The sequence below is a fragment of the Sceloporus occidentalis genome, unplaced genomic scaffold, assembly GCF_023333645.1.
Source record: "Sceloporus occidentalis isolate IW3139 unplaced genomic scaffold, rSceOcc1.0.p SCAF_2, whole genome shotgun sequence".
In the NCBI taxonomy this organism is placed as follows: domain Eukaryota; kingdom Metazoa; phylum Chordata; class Lepidosauria; order Squamata; family Phrynosomatidae; genus Sceloporus; species Sceloporus occidentalis.
The window spans coordinates 70575362-70597725 of NW_028316982.1; the positions used below are offsets into that span (position 1 = coordinate 70575362).

General features: G+C 37.0%; 1 protein-coding gene across 3 annotated transcripts in view; it reads right to left on the reverse strand.

The window, feature by feature from the left end:
• Nucleotides 1-22364, reverse strand: part of NRAP (nebulin related anchoring protein) — a 75609-nt gene that overhangs the window by 29725 nt on the left and 23520 nt on the right. For 2 of the 3 annotated variants that reach the window (XM_089509930.1, XM_089509929.1), the window contains 14 exons: nucleotides 21476-21574; nucleotides 19424-19528; nucleotides 18309-18416; nucleotides 17377-17478; nucleotides 15653-15850; nucleotides 15121-15225; nucleotides 11797-11895; nucleotides 10427-10531; nucleotides 8788-8895; nucleotides 7233-7544; nucleotides 6238-6342; nucleotides 4679-4777; nucleotides 2133-2237; nucleotides 151-258 (listed from right to left, as the gene is read on the reverse strand). In XM_089509930.1, the coding sequence (XP_089366056.1) occupies nucleotides 151-258; nucleotides 2133-2237; nucleotides 4679-4777; nucleotides 6238-6342; nucleotides 7233-7544; nucleotides 8788-8895; nucleotides 10427-10531; nucleotides 11797-11895; nucleotides 15121-15225; nucleotides 15653-15850; nucleotides 17377-17478; nucleotides 18309-18416; nucleotides 19424-19528; nucleotides 21476-21574 (1758 nt within the window). The remainder of the gene's footprint in view (nucleotides 1-150; nucleotides 259-2132; nucleotides 2238-4678; nucleotides 4778-6237; nucleotides 6343-7232; nucleotides 7545-8787; nucleotides 8896-10426; nucleotides 10532-11796; nucleotides 11896-15120; nucleotides 15226-15652; nucleotides 15851-17376; nucleotides 17479-18308; nucleotides 18417-19423; nucleotides 19529-21475; nucleotides 21575-22364) is intronic. The other variant, XM_089509931.1, reaches the window with a different exon arrangement.

Sequence of the window (22364 nt, forward strand, 5' to 3'; positions counted from 1 at the left end):
AAAAATATGAGAAAGGAGAGAGAAATCCTATCCACAATTATTTTACATTTGGTTGTCTTTTCAACAAGTGGGTGATTTCACATAGAAGCAAAAGCAGAAAGAACAGTATTCTTATTTTGAGATCAGACTCTTTGTATTAAAGAAACTTACATCACTTATAATTTCAGTAGATGCCTTTGCTGTCTGGAAAGGAATGGCATCCAGTTTCAGTTTATAACCACCATCTCTCATCTTGCTCCAGGATTCTTTGTAGCGGGTCTGTTTGGAAAGAGTAAAAAGGACCAATACATATTTATTGATATCTGAAGCTCTCTCCCATGTAATGTGCACAAATCTATGCCTAGAATAAATCTGTATTAATGCAATGGCCCAAGAAATTTTATTGTCTGAGGCAAAGTACATAGTGGCACTGCCTATGTTTATTTTGCCCACACCTAATACAGAAGTTTACCAGAGTGATAGATTAATAGTTTTTCAACAATGGAGGGGGCAAGCATTCTTGACCACATCTAACGACAGCAAATTAGGATGTAGGGCATATCGTGTTTCACTGACAGTTCTGTTCTGTTGTACTGACACCATTGACATCTTCTTACTATGCCTGACCCACAGGATCTCCTGTGTGAGATTCACCTCACTTTGCCTAATGGGGACTGGTTCCCCTATTTATATTAATGAGTACAACTTCAAGTCAATCACATTTTAAGATTACAAGGGTAAGTAACCTGATGATGAACTTCATTGCTGACAACAGGTGGATCCTAGCAAAAATCAGCTCTGCTTATTTCTCATTGAAATGAGTGGGGCAAATCAGTTAACTTCAGTCCTACAGAAGTGGACAGAAGCTAAATTCAACTTCAAATCAGGCTGCATCCACACTGCAGAAATAATCCAGTTTGACCCCACTTTAACTGCCTTGGCTCAATCCTTTGGAATTCTGGGAACTGTAGTTTTGTGAGACATTTAGGCCTGTTACAGACAGCCAAAATAAAGCTGCTTCGAGTCACAGTAGAGATATGGTGTTTCAATGATGCATGCGTCCTAAGAGTCCAGAAGTCGCACCAAAGCCACACTCCAGCCCTAAGGACTGGAGCGTGGCTTTGGTGTGGCTTCTGGACTCTTAGGACGCATGCATCATTGAAACACCATACCTCCACTGTGACTCGAAGCAGCTTTATTTTGGCTGTCTGTAACAGGCCTTAGCCTTCTCTGACTGAGAGCTCTGGTGCTATAACAAATTACAATTCCCAGAATTCTACAGAATTGAGCCATAGCAGTTAAAGTAGTGTCAAACTGGATTACTTCTGTAGTAGAAATGTAGCCTCAATTGTAGTCTTGATCCAATCCAGTGAGTTTAAACATACAAGTCAGGGCACAATCTAATGAACAGTAATTTCATGCCACTGTTTGAAGGAAACATAACTTAAAGGCTTTTTTAGCTTTCCAGGGATGTCTTAACTTTCGCAGTGACAGCAGTATCTTTGCTTGTTCTCCTCACTTTCCTTTGCTGCACCAAGATGCTCCCAGCATAATGATGGTAATTTTCTTCACTCTTAATGCCCAAGATGCATCTTCATTCCCAGGAATTGTTGGTTGAGGATGGCAATTACAATGGCAGCTGTTAGTTAGCGGCCTTGAATAATAATGCATCTAGAGCATTCTGAAATTAAAAAATTGGTAATCTGCCACTGTGAGTGTAGGTCTGCTGTGGCTGTTGCCACCAATTATGGTAGCTAAAGCCCCCCCCCCCCCAGAGAGAGAGAGAGAGAGAGAGAGAGAGAGAGATCATGGCTGCACCTTTTGATGCTACTTGTCATTCAGTGTCCCAAATTTTCTCCCTCCTCACATGGACATCACCCAAATTTTAATTTCAGTTATTTTCATCACAGCCCTGCCCTAGTTTCCCAGCAATTTTGTGGCATCCTATAAGTGCTTTTGACAAAGCCACAGAACTCATTAATACAGCTTTGTAATGTCAATGGAAAGTGAAATAGGTATCAAAAGACTCATATATTGGGAAGGTAACGGTGTCCCTCTAAGATGTTCTTTTCTAAGATTTTTTAAAATGGGGCCAGAAAGATCTCGTGTGTGTATGTACGTGCCTTCATGTCACCTGTTAACTTAAATCTTACCTCACTGATATTGAGAGCATTCTGTTTAGCTTGAAACATCTCAGGAAGTTCTGCTGTTTGGGTGTAATGATGCTTGATGTTTTCTCCCTGCTCCTTATATAGACGCTATAAAATAAAGACAAATACCACGTAGCAGGGGACAGAAATGCAGTATTAACCTTATTAAAATTGAATAATTAACTCAATAATTAGTCCCTGGAGGACAAGATGATCAGTGTGAGGCTGTCGTACTTTGGCCACATCATGAGAAGGCACAACTCATTGGAAAAAATAATAATACTGGAAAAGATGGAGGGCAGTAGAAAGAGAGGAAGACCACACATCAGATCTATAGATTCAGTCAGGGAGGCCACAGGCCTGAATCTACACAATCTAAGCAGAGCAGTGGATAATAGAAGAGTTTGAAGATGTCTCATCCAGTTAACAACAACAACAAATGGTTATTAGTAATTTTAGTGGGATTATTTAGTTGGATCTGTAATGGCAGGGGGGATCTCTTTTTTTCCTTTTCATTACATTCAGGGGGAATGGTGAGAGCACTACTGTGAGTTAGTTGTGTGTCTTTCTTTTCCTTTCCTTTCCTGCTTTTTTCTTTTCTTCTTTGCTTTTTTCCCTACTGTTTCTTTATCTTTAATTGTATATTATTTTGATAATAAACTAGACTGTCCATACTGAAAACTACTGTAATAAAAATTAATGTTAAAAAAAGAATCCACCTTCCCCATATGAACCTCACTAAGCATTTAAATTTCTTTCTGGGACCCTTATCTGGATTTTACTATCTTCAGTTTACAGATACAAAAAATATGCTGTTTTGATTTATTTCTGATTCCATCGGAAATATACTTGGTCCTATTGCTGATCACTGTTTGAAAAGGTGTGCATACATACACACAATGTGATTATTAGACTATATAATGAAGTATGGTTTTTAAGATAAGCAAAATGCCATTTACGTAGCAGAAATTAATCATAACATTAGCATTAATGTGGTGATATCCAACACAGTTCAAACCTAAAAGGACATAATCAAACTTCTTAATAAGTTCTAATTCAGCAGACTGCACTTGAGCTGTTCTTCAAAATTTGTTTCTTGGAGAATAGCACTTTTTGATCAGCAGGTCAGGGAAACTGAATTATTTCCCACTGGTTTTTGAATGGTGCAGAAACCAAAAGTTTGTCGGGTCCCAAATTTAGACCTGTTCTAGAGTTGCTAGAGTGAAGATTGGAAAGGGCTCTTCTACCTTTTATGGCTGCGTAAAAGAGGAAATTTCAGCAGGTGTTGCTTGTTACCTACTTGTGTGACAAGGAGCACCTGCTGTGATTGCCTCTCCACACAACCATTCCATGGCACAGGAGCCCTCTCCAGTTTTCACTCTGGCAACTCTAGTTTTTCTGAGATAACAACCAGTATGGTACATAGCTGTGAGGCTGTTAAATGGAACAGCTCACTGAGCTTGATTAACTTTCAATTCATTTTTCAATTAATGATGCTGGTGTTCTTTAAAGACATATATGGACTGTGGCCCAGGTAATTAAAGAAAGACCCCCATATCAATCCACCTAGGTATTAAGGTCATCTGAAGGTGTCATGCAGGGTTCTCCACCATTAGGGAGACTTTGGTGCTTCATCTATGGAGTGCTCTCCCCAGACTTCTCCACTGCCTACTATGTTATTCTTTACACATTAGAACTAAATAAGGCACTTAATTTCCCAAGTATTCGGGAGCATTTAACTCTTACTCTGTTTCATTCACTGTGTAGTAATAGCATTTCTACATTTCTATACTCCTTATCAGTGAACTCAGTACTCTCTAAGCAGTTTACAGTCTGTAAGCTAATTGCCCCCAACAAGCTGGGTACTCATTTTTCTGAGCTATATTTTGTAGGCCAGGATGTCCTTGCATGAAATTGAACTGTGCTTTGCAGGTCAGGAAGTTATTGCACTGGGGCTTACTCACGGGGAAGATATATTAGCTATACTAATCACATTGTGAGAATGTCCAAACTTTTAAATTTCAACTGTCCCCATCTACTCTGCCCTTGACTTCACTGCTGGTCAATGCTGACAGTACATGTGTATGATAAGGCAATAATTTTCAAGTAAATGTGAAGATAACTCATCAAGGGAAATTATCAATAGCAATGCACAAGGGAACCCAGTCTAAAAGTAACATTCATCCACAAGTCTTTTTTTTCTTTTTTTTTTTTTTACCCTTGGTACCTTCCAAAAGAAAAAGAAAAAGTTCTCCATGGCACTGATAGGATTAGACATTTCAGATATTAAATTTAAAATTATGTCAGTCAGGGTGAAAATTCTGCTACAGCTGTATATGTGGGTTTCCCATAGGGCTCAATGGAGAATGGAAGGTTTCCATTCTAACTAAAAGTGGGCTTTGTAAGATTCACATGATTAGAACATAAGTTTTTCAGTTCCTGGGAATGATCTCAGTGACAGGGAATGAGAAAGAAAGCCAGTGCTTCAATCAGGTCGTTCAAAGAGGATACCACTCTTATAATCATAATGTATATACATTATAACTTACATCCACAGCCTGGTTATAACTAATTCTAGCCTGGATCATCTCAGGAGTGTCTTTAATACTGGTAAACTTCAAAGCATATGGATGCTGACGGTACTTCTTCTGTTGAGCAGAAAAAGATCAAAGCTGTGAATTTTGTGCAGCTCTTTCATGCTATTTGAAAGAAAAAAATCATAGGTTGCTTGAGATTAGAGTGAATTTGTGAACATAATTATTATTCCTCTTTCCTCAGTTTTATCTCCTAGGAACTTTCAGATTAATATTTGTTTCCATTTAACAATAACCTTTACTGATGTAATAGCAAAGAACTTTCACTTAAATTTAAGGAAAATATTACAAGCTGATCTTCTGCCTACTAAAACACCCAAGGTCCCATGAGTAGAATATGTTTTCCAAATGGTCTGAAACACAAAACTGCATTTTACATTAAGAAGTCTTTCAAAGCAAAATAAAGGCATTCAATAGTAGAGGCAATATTTTTATATATTATCCTAAATGTTATGTTTTCTTTCAGTGATGTAGACAAAAGCCTTCCTCAAGCTTATATTTCAAGCAGAGCAGTAATAATGCTATCAATAAAATGTTTTAGACATTTCACAATATTGCAATTCCAATAAAAATGGAAGGATTATATTAAGAGGGGAAATATCCCATTTTACAGGTTCCATTCAAGTGCAGGTGGGCAAATGCAATGAGCCCATGAGAGAAGTACTACATCTAGAAGATGCAGCGACAGTCCTTGCATGAAAAACTGAAACCGGAAGGGGGAAAACAATATTTAGGAGAGCTGAACTGAAGCTACATGACAGAGGCACTGACTGCTATGGTAGCTAACATTCATCTCTTTTGTTTCACTATAGTCTCTGGTCAATCAGATTCTGAACCAATAAAATACACTACAGGACCCATGAACAAAATGAAATAAGTGTGCACACCATAGACAATGATGCCTCTCTCATCATATTACCTTCATCTCCTTGCCTAGTTTCAGCCTCAGTACACAGAAAAGTCCTTCAAGGAAAACAAATTAACCTAATTCTCAGGGACTGAAGTGCTGGGATCCCACATATTTTAGCAGTGGATAATTAACTTTAGAATCATCAACAAAATCATAACAAAGATTAATTTTAGAATCATCAACACTTTGGAACCATGAACAAAATGCATTGTTGCTCTGGGTTGAAGAGAGCAAGTGAAAAGGAGGGCTAGTGTAAAAGTAGGTCCTTGGTGCTATGAATATACCTTCTGTGGCTTTCTCTTGATTCACTTCATTTAAAAAATGTAAGCTAGTGGGGTAGCAATTGAGCATTGTTTGATTGTCATTATTATTCATGATATCATTTGTCACCTACTTTGTTTTTGCAAAGGCTATATGGACTCCCACTGTTTTGTGTTTGGTATCTGACTTCCCTCTAATTATGAGTCCTATTCCTGGTTTTGAGAGCTTTCATGTGGGAAGCCTTTTTCTTTCCAGTCTTTGAGTGGAAATTATTTTAATTTTATACAGACATTTTACACGCATTATGCGGCAAGTTTTGTTACGTGCTGTCATGAAATCTCACCTCGCTAATGAGTTCTCCTGCCTTCTTAGCCTGCTTCACATTTAATGACCCAGTGGCGATCCATCCGACGCCTTTCATCCAGTTCAAATCTGCTCTGTATCGGTTCTGACAAAAGGAAAAGAAAATGCCCCATTGTTGCTGCTCACACATTAAAAATGCCACCTAAAGAATTCACACATCAGAACACCAGCTGAGCCAAATTAGTGCCTGCGTTTGTTTTATCCACTTTTTTGCAGTTGTGGGTAGGAATGAGGGCGGGAGGAATTAAGAAAAGAGATGGTGATAATGCTAACACAAAACATTTCTGCTATAAGATTTGAAAGAAATACATTTTAAAAGCCTTCTTTTAAAACTTTCTATTACAGCTTGCTAAATGTCTTCTGTTTAAACCAACACTGTAGAGATGCATAATAGAAAAACAGTGCAGGAATGTTTTGCAAGATTTCTCAGTGTGCTTTCTTCCCTGTCCCATTACCTGTAAGGACAACCCACTGTGTTCAATCAGGATTACTCCTAGCTAAGCATGTACCAGCTAAGCAGCCTTGGGGTGGACATTTGGACATAAAAAGGAATCAGTGAATGTGAATATCTGGTGACTCCCATAGTCACTTTTCACATTTCTTGAGTAATACTGGAGGAAGAATTTGTGCGTTTCTCCGTAGCATGGTGGGGGGGGGGAGAGAGATCACTATTATCTGGTGCCTACACAATTCAACTATGGGAGACAAGCATAACTTTCCACTTCAATCATTATATCAGTGTATAAAGATGTTGCATCTTTACAATTTCCTAAGCTGGCCTCATTCTCAGGTTGAATAGAAAATTACACAAAAATAAAATATACATAGTTCCCAGATTCAGTCACTTTTTTGTGGTCTATAAATGGTGCAGACTGGATAGGGCAGCATATCTGAAGGATGCTGGGAGTTCTGCCACAAGTAACGTTTATCCAGTTTTTGGAGTAGACTGAATACAAGTTATACAGTATAACTTACATCACTCTGCAAGCCATAAGCCCACTTGGCCCATTCCATCTTCATGTCAGTAGGGAGGGCAGTGTAACGGTGTGTGATTGTCTTGTATCCCCTGTCTGTGGCCAGATCCTGAGCTTTCTTGGCATGGACAAGATTAATCATATCCATGGAAACATGATACTGATTCTTTACATCCTCAAATGCCTTTTTATACTCCAGGTCACTCTGCATTTTTGATACATGGAGTGAATGAGCCATTTGTGAGTCTTCACTTGCAAATTTCACCCCAATCAACTGTCCTTTCGTCTTCTCATAATTCTCCTTGTATTTTATCTATAAAGGGGGAAATGGGAAATGGGAAAAATGGATCATTCAGGGAACTGAAATAAATTACAGTAATTGGACCAAAGTAATTCACTGACAATGAACCCTCCCTCCCAAAAAAACCACAAAATAATATGGCTGACATTCTCTCCCTCATAAAAAGTACCTGAATCTGATCCTACACACAATATAGCAATGCATTTAAAGGAATATGGACTACTATAGCTGGTCTAGGGGCCAATTTTCTTCTCTAGAGCTGCCTACACGGCCAAGAACAAACAAAAGGGCTGGATATTATTATTGGTTCAACAATTGAGGAGGGGATTGAACCTATTCAAAAGATCGTTCGACACTAATTTCATGCCCCTTTTTAGTCCAGCATAAAAGGGCAGCTCAGAGCATTTGGAGGAGCTACCATAATTGTTGTTGTAATCCCACCTCGATTCACAGGGAGAAGCGGGAAATATAAATAAATATCATCATCCTTTTGAACACAATGAAATTTAACCAGTGGGTTTCTGTGACTCAAATAGGATTTGAACCCTGGTCTCCTAGAGTCTTCGTTCAGCACTCAAGCCTCTGTACTATACTGGCTCTTACCCCCTCCCATTTATACTTAATTAAATTATTATTAAATTTATATTTATGTATTGATGAAACTTAAATGTATTTAAATTTATTTAAATTAATATGATACATATATAAAAGATATGGGGAGTTCTACACACTCACCAAGAAGTGATTTTATTCCTTTTCCTGCAGTTTTCTTATTATTAAGGTTATACTGTTTTAAATATTTTAATCAAATTTAACTTGAATATTTCATTATTGCTGAATTTGTGTGACAAAGTGCATAGTCACTTTTTTAAAAGTCTGAGCGATATTCTTCAAAAAAGCGGGGGCTTGGCAGCACAACCCACCTGCTCTCCTGAATCTAATGCTCAAGTTTTTTTCATTTTCTCCTGCCCTAGTAGCCTTTACCACTGACCAAAAGCAGATTTGGGGGCTGCACAGAAAAAAGGAGGATTGTTCTCCTCTAGATTCTACTAACAGGAGCAATTATATCTGCAGAAGTCATCTCTTTTGTTCTATTCTTTTTTTATATACCCCATCTTTACTGCAAAGTTAGGACTTAAGTCAGTTTACAAATTTTTTAAAAATCAGCAAAGAAAATCACAAGTAATTAAAAATGTTTTATTTTCCTTCTACAAGAACTATGTGACCAATGTAGTGTATTAGAATCAATACTCACATCACTGGCAAGATCCCTCTTTGCTCTGGCTGCCAGGAATGGTATTGCATCAAAATGAAGTTCAAATCCTTTCTCCTTCTGCTTCTCCCAGCTACTCTTGTAGATTTTCTTTAAAAATATGTCAAAACCTCTATTACATTTTGTTATGTTCTGTAGCATAGACATAACCCATATAGTCCAAAAGGAGTCAGATCTTTGCTGATGCAGGTGATATTTAACTTAAGGCAGTGTAAGAATCCCATCTGCTTAGGAGCCTGATTTCAACTATTTTTATTAGACCGCAATTGATTCAGAGCCAATATAATGTCCTCTTCTGATTCTAAATATGAATCAAGATTTGGACATCTGTATCTTTGGGTTTCCCAATGGTTGGCATTGGGGAACCAAAACATCTATACAAAATTGATTTATTAGACTCTTCAGAACAAATCCTTGAAAAATTGAGCCCTAAGAAGATTCAAGGTTCAAAGTTCAAGTACAGCTACATAGAAGAGCACAGCTAAAGACCTGAAGCAATGGTCAAAAGTGAAGTGTACTGAGAAGCAACATGGTGGGCACTGAGCAGGCAGGCACTTAGGCAGGCAGAGATCTGCTGCTACCAGCTACAAGTAGAAATGGAGCATAAAGCTACAGGCCAGAACATTGGCGCGTTACAGACCGCCCAAAAGAGGCGCCTCCTCGGCGCCTCTCTTTGCTGCACAGCTGTGCCGCAGCATACAAATTGCACAGTGCAGCTGCGCAGCAAAAAAGGAGCGCAAAAAAGTGGCTCCTTCTTGCGGCGCCGGAAAACCCCAAAGACAGTACTGTTACGTCGCAGCTGCGCAGCTCCGTCTGGAAGCTGCGCAGCTGCGACATGACAGATACGCGCGCCGTATGTATGGTGCTGCGCAATTGCGGTGCATGCATGACCTGCTAGGGTTGTGGGGCATGTGCATGCGCCGCCCTGAGGCAACCCTAGCACATCGTGGACGCGCTGCAAAGGGCCCGTCTGTAACGCGCCTAAATTTTATTGTGTAGATTTAAAAGGCATTATTCAAATAACTTTAAGACTTATACCATACAAAGACTTATACAAAGGGTCTACAAAGATTTTTCCCATTTCTAGTCTCCCCAAACATATTGCACTACACCACCTCTCACTCCCAGCCAATGGGACTAAAGACACTATGACAAAAACAGTATTTTAGTATGCATCTACACTGTAGAAATAATGCAATTTGACACCACTTTAAGTGCCGTAGGTCTATCCTAAAGAATTCTGAGTGCTTGTGCCTTACCAAACTACAAATCTCAAGGTTCTGTAAAATGGAGCCATGGCAGTTAAAGTGATGTCAAATTGCATTACTTTTACAGTGTAGATGTACCATTATCTATAGCATAGATGTAAACAAATTTAAGAGGTATTCCTTCTCGCTAAGGAATCCTAGCTTACGTCTGTTGGTTTTCTAGCAAGAGTGTCACCTAAGCTATGTTTCCCAAGATCCCTTGTGAAATGGAAAGATGGTTGGTTTAAAAAAAAAACCCTGATAAAATAACAATAAAGTTTAGTAGTGTGAATGTATCCTAATGTACTTTTGTGAAAGGATCAACAATTATGCATAGAAATATTATTAAACAGCATGCAAGTATGCATCTATACCTCACTAATATTTGCAGCATTTATTCTGGCCTGTATGAAGAGAGGTTCATCTTTGCTGATGGTGTAATTGTGAAGAAAATCCTCTTTTCCTGATCTGTATGCAATCTGTACACAAAAGTAAACAATAGCATTAGGCAGATATCATTTTTTAAATGTTAAATTTTAAAATTTTCCAACATCAAGCATAATAGTTCAGATAGATGTAAATTAAAATCTATCTGACTATTAATCTTGAGGCTGGAAAATAAAAATCAAAGTCCAACCTAAAACTAAGGGTAACAAAACATTTCTCAAATACTCATGATATCTGTCTATCTATACCCTTACTTCAAACTGGAATTCTCATTTGCCAAAAGCTTCAACTATTCTGATATTTTCCACCATCATAACAACAGCAGGGAAAAAACTTCAAGAGGTAGTTGTGTCCAGCTAGTGCATGTGCATTCTGCTAGTACAAGCAAACATCAGATTTAGAATCAGATTTAGAATTCTTTTTAATGCATACAGAATTTAATTGTTATTTTATGGGGAGGGTAGAATTTGGGGTTATTGAGTAGTGATATTTTATTATGTATTAGATTTTTTTTACTGTAAGCCGCCTTTATCCTAATTGGAGTAGGTGGGATACAAATAAAGTTATTGTTGTTGTTGATGATGATGTTGTTGTTAAACACCATGCTGGGAGGTTTATGAATACACTTGTGATACAGCTTGCACAGTGGTTTTATCAATGGATAGGGCCATCGAAATCGCAAGAATCAAAATAGCATGCAGCAGAATGACACCATCAGATACAATTATTTGTTTAAATGTTATAAAAACTGTCGGCAGTCCATATTAGCTTCTCTCATTTTCACTATGTTTCCTTATTATATGGAGGCCAAGCATTAGTGTAAAAGGAATGAAATACACACACATACACACAATGAACATGTACAAGTTAAACAATAAAAAAGGTTTTCAAATTAAATCATCTGATCTAGGTATACTGTAAAAAAGGCAGCACAGTTTTAACATTACTCAGAAGAACCTCACTGAGGAAAGAACAACTACAGAAGTCCATGCAGATGTTCTAAAAGATCCAATTTAATATTTCTCTCTCTAGTTAGGTATATGACCTTTATCACCATAGTATCTGAAACCTGGTCAGCACGTGTCTTGACACCCTTTGGGTTTAAAGGTTTTCTACCTGTGGAAGTACAGGTAGTTCAAAAAAATCTTAGAAGTACACCTCAAACCTATGTAAAGCAATGGCAAATGTTCATGGCTGGATCCTATTGCTTTTTCAGTGGTGGTCCCTGTCCCCAAGAATTACCAGTTTTAATGATAAAAAAAAATCAGTGTGGAGAAAAAGTAAAGTAGGAACTCACATCACTCTGCAGTTCCTGGCTTTTCTTCGCATGTTTGATCTGGGAACTGTCTGCCACACTTGTGAACTTTAGAGCATCAGCCTTTTGTCTGTACTTTTTCTAATTAAAATACATTTTTAAAAGAAAAGAAAAGAAAAGATGAGTCAGATATCGCTGCCATATTCTCAAAGGTTAAAAATGGAGATGTGATGCCTTTCACTTACTACCAGTATAAAGCAATAGCAATTGAAGTTTTTTATATGGGCTCCAACTCAGAAATAAAGCAGTATCAGAGAGACCAAATGTGGGCTGAGTGTGTATAGTAGGAAGATCATTCCATTCCACACATCTTTTAAATAATAATAATAATAATAATAATAAGTCACTAATTAATATAAACACTATTCTGGATACTTTTACCTATGTGGATTGGATACCAACTTGGTTCTATAAGCTTTTCCCCATATATAAATGGGAGAGGTGGGATACAAATAAATAAATATATTATTATTGTTGTTGTTATTATTATTATTACACTATTCTGGAAATGTCCATGTGTTTGCACAATAATAATAATAATAATAATAATATATTTAGTTATTTGTATCCCGCCTCTCCCTTTCAAGGATCAAGGCGGATAACAGCAAACCAAATATAACAATTACATAAATAATAATAAAATATTCCTTAATCTCCTTAACCCTCCCTCCTTTTCTTAAAATTACAAACAAAACATACCAACTTCAGTAACAATTCCGGTACAACAAAGTTCCACCAAGATTGCAGCAAATATTTGGAACAAAAGTTTGCCCGGAGTGACCATCGGGGGGGGGGGGGGTAATAGACATATCAGTAGATCTGATTCTTGTTTCAGAGGTAAGTCTGGGAAAGCCCGCCAGAAGGTATCTGTTTCCATCGCCTTTTATTCAAAGATGTAATATGGCAGATCTCCTCCAGCAGGTCATTCCAAATTTTTGGAGCGCCAGTTGAAAAAGTCCTCTGGGAAGTCACCGCCAGCCTGGTTTTCTTTGGCTGTAGTAGGTTCTTACCAGAGGACCTGAGTGTGTGGGAAGGATTGTATGGGAGGAGGCATTCCCCCAAGTATGCTGGACCCAGGCCATGTAGGGCTTTATAGGTAATAACCAACACCTTGTACTGTGTCTGGAAGCTAATATGCAGCTAGTGTAAAGATTTCAAAATAGGTGTAATATGGTCATATTTAGATTTACCTACAACCAATCTGGCTGCCATATTTTGGACCAGTTGCAGCTTCCGAACGTGGCAAAACGATTGCCCCATGTAGAGCCCATTACAGAAATCAAGACGAGAGGTTACCAGTGAATGTACAACCGTTTCTAGGTCCCCCCATTTCAGGTAGGGTCGCAGCTGGCATATCAGCCAAAGCTGATAACAAGCACTGCTGGCCATCACATCAATCTGAGATGACAGTTGAAGCAACGAATCCAGAAATACCCCCAAGCTGCGAACACAGTCCTTTAAAGGAAGCGTGACCCGTCCAGGACTGGTGAACATATCTTCGTACCTAGTGTACTGATAACACCCCACCCCATGTCTCCAGATGATCTCACCCAGCGGCTTCATGTAAATATTAAGCAGCATGGGAGACAGGATGGCGATCTGAGGGACACATGATGATAGCTCTCTTTGTGTGTGTGCGTGTGTGTGTGTGTATGTGTGCGCAGAGAGAGGCAGGAAATAAAAGCATGTTTATCCAATAATATAAGACTTTGGAAACATGATTGTAATGATACCTTAGATGATTAGATTATACTTTTAGGGACACACCTAGCAGCTCTTTCTTGTTATAGACTAGAATAAGCATGGGCATAAAAGAGGACTATAATTGTTTGCATACTCTGTATTCTCAGTTTGGATTGGAGAGCCTGCATCTGAAAGTTTTATTGGGGAAAAAGTTTTCAAATGAGCAGATAACATTTTGGCAATAAAAAACTGTAGGCACAGGTAGCCAGATCAGAACAAAAATGGGGGAGGGACAGAGAAATAAAATCTCTTTAAACATCCCCTCTTCTTTCCCAGGCTAGGATCTAAATCCCCCTGAAGTATACTAGTCTAGAGTAAGATAAAAAAGATGTAGCTGCTAGTTATAATTTAAAATATTGTCTAGTTTGTCCTGAGTCTGACAAAATGGCAAAGAAAGACACCTGAATTTTCCCAGATAGTAGTTTTAAATATTCCCATGTTAAACAGTGACACACATACCCTCTCCTAGTACCTGCTCTATATGAAGTTTTCAAAACCAAAAAAGCAGCCCTGAGAAGTTGAGAATACGCATTTCTTTACAACATCTGTGAGAAATGCTCAACATAGCTTAATAGCATGAGCTGTTTCTGAACAAGGCCTTCTCTTGAACTTGTTGCTGTCAAAAACACTATAAGAAAAAAAGGATATCACAGCTTTTTCACAGCAAAGTCTGTGGATAAAGGAGAGGCAAACTCTTTTATGTACTTTACTTGATTCTCTTGTGCTAACAACTCCTCAATCGAACGCAGCAATCAACGCCACAGTATGTATTTGTATGTATGCTTCTATGTGGGATTTCTGCCAGGAAATATTCTATTTTAGAGTTTCATTGATAGGCGAACATAGCCCCTCTCACCCTGTGACTTTCTCAGCTGCAGACAAGGCTGAGATTTGTTTATTTTTTATTAGAGTGCATCACACTTCAAAGAGCTGCTTATTGTTCTACATGCAAGACCTGGAGAAGAGGGAAGCATATTAGAAACACATGGTTTGTAAAGATTACATGCAGCCCAATGTGAAGTTTACAATGAGAGCAACAAAATGCCAGTTCTTGGCTGGAAATAAGAACATCCAAGTAGCCTTCAACTGATATGCCTTTTACATAGTTCAGAAATAAAGAATCATTTCAGCCAATCATCACTGCATTCAGTATTTTTGGCAGTGAGTATTTATGGGGCAAACCCCAGCAGTAGATGTCATTTCCCTTCCTTGAATGGTATTAGATCTGAGCACTGCTTTTTCCTTCTGTTTCTCCTTCAGAGTAACAGTGTTGCCAGATGTCAGCATTCTACAACATCAGAATATAATTCTTGATAACTCTAAAATGATCTTAACTAGCTACTCTTCATACTTGGAGTCTTTTGCCATTTCCACTTCTAATTTTCAGTTTTTTTCATACAAACTTGCACAACCTGTGGTCCAACAAGACAATACAAAACAACATGATATAAAACATTTTCCCAGGACTCAGACTCAGATATTACCAGATTGTTAATGTTTTTCACCTTCCGTAAAGATCCTGACAGACTTGATCATGCTAGAGAGCAAAATCTAGAAACTGACCTCACTGGAAAGTTCTCCTGCTTTCTTTGCTTGCTCAATATTGAGACTTCCGTCTGCTATCCATCCAACTCCCTTCATCCAGGTAAGATCTGTCTTGTACTGAAGCTGAAGGGGAAAAAGAAAGCTTTTTACTTGTTACTGAAAACTATGGCTAGATTATTAAAAAATACACAGATGGATTCACTGATATCTCCAAAATAAATGTGAATTTACCAGACAAACAATGGTAAATTGTATCATACCTACAATTTTCTTCCACAGATAATGATAACTGTACTAATGTTTTGGTGGAAGAAATTTTTCTCCCTTCGATGTCCTTCCACTGAAAGTTGATATTTTCTCTTATAAGTAATTTAAAATGAATTAAATTCTGAGTTATCAAAACATTTGAGTTAATGCACACAAAAGAGTTTGGTTACAATAGATCACTGATAAAAATCTGAGTTACTAAAAATAATAATCAACAGATTTTCCCAACATCCCTGCAGTCATCAGCATTCTATAATGAAGAAGAGAATAGCTAGGTTCCTACCTCACTCTGTAACCCATAGGCCTTTTTGGCCCATTGTGTCTTTAGATCTTCTGGAACCACAGTATACTCGTGGATTTTCTTCCTATAGTCAAGGTCACTAGCTAGAGCCTGGGCCTTTTTGGCATGTTGAATGTTGATCATATCCATTGGTAAGTGAAAATGTGTTTTGTTCTTCTCAAAGTCCTTTTTGTATGCAATCTAAGTAATATCAAAATATTGCATTCACCATAATATAAAAGAGTATGGGTAAAAACACAAGACGTATATTAAGACCTACATTTAATCTGTTAACAAAGCCTCTCACAAAGCATTTACTTTCCTCCTCATTATCTGTCTAGCTGGAAGTATTTTAGCAGCATTAGCATTGGAAGGATGGTGAAACAGGGCTGGAGAAATATTTTTGGTGTGAAGTTGCAGCAATATGTCTACAGTAAAGAATGCAATAAAAATTGAACTGCAAAAGAATGGGATTCTACACTAGACTACTATACTGTAGCTCTGTAAGTCTGCCTACAACAGGCAAGGTAAACAGGAGCTGTCCCCTATAGGCCACGTGTGAGTAGCAAAACAGAGAGAAAGGGGGAAAGCAGATAAGCCTGTTTCACTAGTTACCACCAACATGTTTTTTTTAAAAAAAAAACATAAATCTATAGGTATGACAAGCAGAATGGAAATCATAAGAAAGATAAACAGTGGTAAATGAAAAAATCATCTTTGGGTGCATTTTGGAAGAAGCTTTCAAGTGGTCTCTCAAGGTTCAGAATGTTTTTTGTTTATTAATGCAAGGCTTCCCTGACATGGTTGTTTCATTTCATTGGTGCATATTGTTCAGTTTTGAATAAGAAGTCTGCAGAAACATTCTGACCTGCTTTTCTTTTTTGTGGTGGAAGAACCTATTCCCATACTTTCTATGTTACCTCTGCATAAAAAGAAATACCCAGAAATACATCTACTTTGTTAACTGAGGTACATCTCTATAGCTATTGCTTACATTCTCATTTCTTCACATGCAGCTTTTTTCAAAATGCTTGCCTGGTTAAGGGTTAGATTTCTGGTACCTTTAGAATTTGGACTTAGACCACTGGCAGTACAACTCTATAATCATGCTGACAAAAAAGAAAACCCTACTAATTTCAACAAGGTTTACACCTAAAGAAGTATGTATATGAAGAATAAGTGCTTAATAATTAATTTTAAGCACAGATTTCAGTGAAATTTCCCTCAGAAAATAATAATAATAATAATAATAATTTATATTCCGCTTAATCTCAGGGAATCCAAGCGGATTACAACAGTAAAAATCATACAGTTAAAAAGAGATGCATTAAAATTCCAAGATCCCCAATCCTCCCTCCAAACATAAAAACATCATCAAACTCTAAAAAAGGATTAAACCAAAGAAAGTTAAAAGCATTAATATACATATGGTATATAAAAATGGTGTGGTGCATCTGAAAGGAGATTAGGAATGCACATTGAATTCAAGCATACTAGTCCTTTCTTAGCCCTCCCTAATCCAAAATATTTGCCCCTCCTTTTTACTGTATTAACCACATTTCACCAATATCTGCACTGGTGCAAGTTATCAATCTTTCCCAAGTTGCCTTTCACTACAACAATTGACTGTCCAGGTCAGTATCCATACTGAAGAATTATTCCCAAATTGTGAGAATGGAAGTTTTATAATTAAAAATGTGTTTTTAAAATAATGAGGAATAATTTACCTCACTACTCATTTTAGCTACTTGCAAAGAATGCAGAAGTCTTGAATCCTTGTTTGCCAGTGCTTTGCCTTTTGTTTTCTCATATTCTTCTCTGTATTTAATCTTTAAAGATAAAATACGTAATGGTTATTCAAATGAAACACAGCTATAGCATGAGAATGCCATTGTGGAGACTGGTATTTTGAACATTCTGAGTTCTTAACAATATGCTTGATGACACCTAGACATTATATCTTTCATTCACTGTTAGTTGAGCTGAATGATTTCATGCATATCAAACTCTTGATTAACTTAATTTTTATTTCATCTTGAAAATGCTCTTTCTAAAAGAACTCTTTTTTTGTTTTCCTTACTGACATAAACTGCAAGACAACAATTTGAATTATTCTTTCATGTTTTCTGTTCAACAATTCACTTTTTGTTTATATTTTTAACTATGACAAAAAAAAAAAAAATTCCATAGAACTCAAGAAAGACAGAGAGATTACAGTGGAAAACAGGACATTCTTCAACAATTGAAAGGACAATAAATTAATCCAGTATCAACAAAATGCCTTTGAAATACATGTAACTGAAATATACTGTAGAATTAAATGATTTTTAAAAAATATTGTGAAATGGATGGAGACACAAGATTCTATTAAGCATGAAGGTTCGACCTATTTTAATCAGCATTCTGAATTTTCCAGTGGAGAAATATATTCACTGTTTTTATTCTATTTTACTTTTCGAAAGCCACTTTCAAATACCAAGGTTAGTCAGAAGTTTTAAAAAACGCTAGAACAACTCTCCAACAGTTTATCACACATCCTGACAGATAAATTTTAAATGAAATCTGCAATTTAAAACCCCCAAGGCAACATGTTTTCATTTCACTGTATTATTGTTGACTTCTTTTAGTACAATGTCCTAGATAAATAAGTATAACCTACATCACTGGCAAGATCCCTTGAAGCTTTGGCAGCAAGCAAAGACATGGAATCCAACTTCATTTCAAAGCCACGGCCCTTGCTTTTCTGCCAGCCTTCTTTGTACTTAATCTAGGGGGAAAATACAGTAATATATGAATAGCATGAATAGAGATAAGCAAGAAAAAGTAAACTATAACATAAGAAAGTGTAGTATATGTGACCTATAGGTCTGATAAAAATATGGATATTCAAGTATGCTATCCCATGAAAGCCACAGATAAAATACTTAAGTGTGTAGTATCAAAGAACTATAAAGCAGGAAGTGGTTTATAAAACATCTGCAAGAAGAAGATGCTACAAATGTAAAGACAGCATTTCTACCCAATTCAGATTAGTTTTCCATGGTTCATGAAACATAGGGAACAAATTTAGTAAAATGATAGGTGATCAACTGGCAGAAAGGAGGGGGGAGGAGAGGCAGGCATCCAACTAATGCTTGAAACTACCAATGTATTAACTGATGACTACTTTAAAACTGATGACTACTTTAAAACAACTGTATAATGGTGTCATATTCCTTTTCTGGTACACAAGTTTAAAAAATTCAAAATATATTCTATGAGTGAGTTGAAAACTGGGTATCACTGATGTAATTTTTGGTGTGTACAAATCTGTGTCATAAGCTGAAGATACATCTAAAACAACCTTACAGCAGAATGGAATAATATAAAGTTTTCTAACGTAGTCCATGTTAATTAATAATTATTAATTGTTAACAACTCACTAACAAGGTCTATGGGTTTATCTATACTGTAGAAATAATGCAGTTTGACACCACTTTGATGTAGCTCCATTTTATGAAATCTTGGTATTTGTATTTTTAGAAGGTCTTTTGCTGTCTCTGCCAAAGAGTGCTGGTGCCCTGCAAAATTTAAAAAAAACAGGTTTCTGTAGAATGCAGCCACGACAGTTAAAGCGGTATCAAACTGCATTATTTCTACAGTGTAGATGCAACCTATGCATATTTATTTAGAAGCAAATCTCACTGTACTGAGTGGGTCTTACTCGCAGGTAAATATTCACAGAATGGCTGGCTATAATACACAAATGTACATCCTTACATTACTTTTCCTTACCTCACTGTATAATTCTGCATTGGCTTTGGCCTTGACTAATTGTGGTACATCCTGAGGCAAAGTATAGTGTGTTTTGGTTTTTTCATACTGGGCCCGGTAGTTCAGCTGCCAAAGAGTCAAAAACGCATTCATTATATCAAATATAATGATAGTTAAGTACAAGAGGACTGTTTGAACACTTTAATTTGAAGCTTCAACAATTTGTAGGGAGGCCATTCTAATTCTCTTAACGTGGCTCAAGAGATCCCTAAATAGTTTCCATATTATACTAATTGCCATTTTACAAGCTGAAATATATCAATGGAAAATATAATGAACAATTTCAATGAGAAATAATTTTCCATATCTCAGACTGCATTATTGAATAAATAATAGAAAATAATATCAGGTAGGATGGAAAGCAAAGATCACAATAATATCAGGTTTATTCCTTCTATGAGTTTCCAGAGGAATTTGGACAGGATAAATTCCATCAAAATGAATGGTGGTTTAAACTATTAATTGTTTAATTTGCAATTGGGCACAACTATATTTCTTCTGATTAAAATCAATATAAACAAATCACAGAGGGCTTGTTTTTATTTAGTTAGTGATATTAAGTCTGTTGTGAACTGTTTCGCTAAAAAGCCCATGTGATGGACTTCACCTCCATACCCACAGCCCTCCACTCAAAACCCGAAAAACCTCTCCACAGAGGAGGTGAGGATGATTTTTAGGCTACCATCCTACCTAACATGCTAGTTTTCTATATGCAGAGATTTAGGAATTTTGTTTGTATTGTAGGCGGGTGGTGGTGGTGGAGAATGGAGAAATGTTATATGATACTCCAACTATAATCTGAAGTGGTACAGTCAAAAACAGTGACCTCAGTTAAAATTAAGTCTTTGAGTTAATATAAATCTAACACCATCTAATGCTACATGAACTGTGAGTACTGTATTATTTGTCAACGTATTGGCTGCATTAAAAGGAAATTTCCTGCAGGGGTGGTCACCATTTACTTAATTCTTTGAAATATTGGATTTGCACCACTACAAATGTGACTTGGAGTCTAGGGATTTAAGTGATCATGACTGTCAAGACCTGCTAAGGTGTAAAATTGGACTTAAATACTCTTAAACAGGAAAATTAAAGGTGTTGTATGATCTCAGTGCCTCCTTCTTCCTCACTACTATCATTGATCCCTATTCACTGGCCCTGTTTTTTCTGGTTTAACAGGTCTTGACAGTCATGATCACTGCAATCCTTAGACTCCAAGTCACATTTGTTTTGGTGCAAATCGAATATTTCAAAAAATTAAGTAAGTGGTTACCACTCCTGTGGGAAGTTTCCTTTTAAAAGCACAACTCAAGGCTTTCATTAATATGGCTAAATACAGTATAATTGAGAATATTCAAAGCAACTCCTCAGAGGAAGAAGACAAGATGATCCAAGACATCTGCTCCTTTTTCTTGTTCCTGTCAGAAGGAAGAGAAATAGCAGGGGGAAAGAATGGATAGTGATGATAGCAGCTAGGAAGAAGGAAGCATGATCAGGTTTTGGAAAAGCGGGATACAAATAAACTATATTATTATTATTATTATTATTATTATTATTATTATTATTATTATTATTGTATGCCATGTTTACTTTAAGTCCAATGTCAGATCTTTATGTATAAGAACAGAAACTTTTTCATATACTCAAAGAAATGTTTAGCTGTAACATGGAAGCTCTGGGATTTGTGGGGGACTGCTGGTTGGAGGCTCAAATATGCCTAAACTAACCACACAGCACAATATGCCTGTTTGTTATTGTCCTTGTGTGCCTTCATGCCATTTCCGACTTATGGCGACTCTAAGGTGAACCCATCATGGGGTTTCCTTGGCAAGATTTGTTCAGAGACTGTTTGCCATTGCTTTCCCCTGAGGCTGAGAGCATGTGATGTGCCCTAGTGGGTTTCATGGCTAAGCAGGGAATCAAATCCTGATCTTCAGAGTTGCAGTCCAACACTAGGACCACTACAACACACATGTAGTGGTTCAAGTACTGACCAATGGCAAGAAGACTTACATCACTGAGCTGCTGTGCACTGATTTTCGCTTGAATGATCTGAGGTGTGGCAGTAACTGAACTGTATTTAAGTTTGTCTATACTTTGCCGATAGTTTACCTATATTAAAAACAAACACATCACATTACAAAAGCACAACTCAAGGCTATCATTAATATGGCTAAATACACTATAACTGAGAATATCCAAAGCAGTCAACTAGATAAATAAACCAAATAGCTTTTTCTTATTATTTAGTTTCCATGAAGAGGGAGCGGTTTTAATGCAAAATCTTCCACCTTTCCTTCCGTCTCCTGTTAGCTTTTACTTTCAAACACTTTAACTGGGAGAGCCTTATCAACTCTGTTAAAGGTTTTAACATGCAAGCAATATAAAGAAAAAATGAAACAGAAGTTATGTTTGCTGAGTGTCAGAGAAAATATTAATAAGGCAAAAATGTTATTTCAAAGCCAGTAACTGATAAAGTCAGAGCCTACTAACTTGCTGCTCTATGAAGGAAAGAGCAACAAACCTAACCTACACAAAGCAAGATATTAAATCCACATCATGCAAGATAAAATGTTCACATTATGCACATTATTTAAGATAATGCAAGGTTTTCCTTTAAGCCTATTTCTCTGAAAAATCTCCATGTCACTCTACAGGAGACAATTATTATTCTCGGCAGGACTTAATTAACATTCAATCTAGTTAATTACCTCCTTATGAAATGCTACTGCCTAAAAGCAGTTCATTTAGACAGTTTTTGTTCTGAGAGAAGGCAACTATGGGCCTCAAATGGTATCTGATTGGTATAAGTTATCAATATAATTGAAACATTTCATTCAATGCATCTGTTCAGCTATCCAGTTCTTGATTCAGCAATGATCTGGGGGTGTTAAATGAAGGG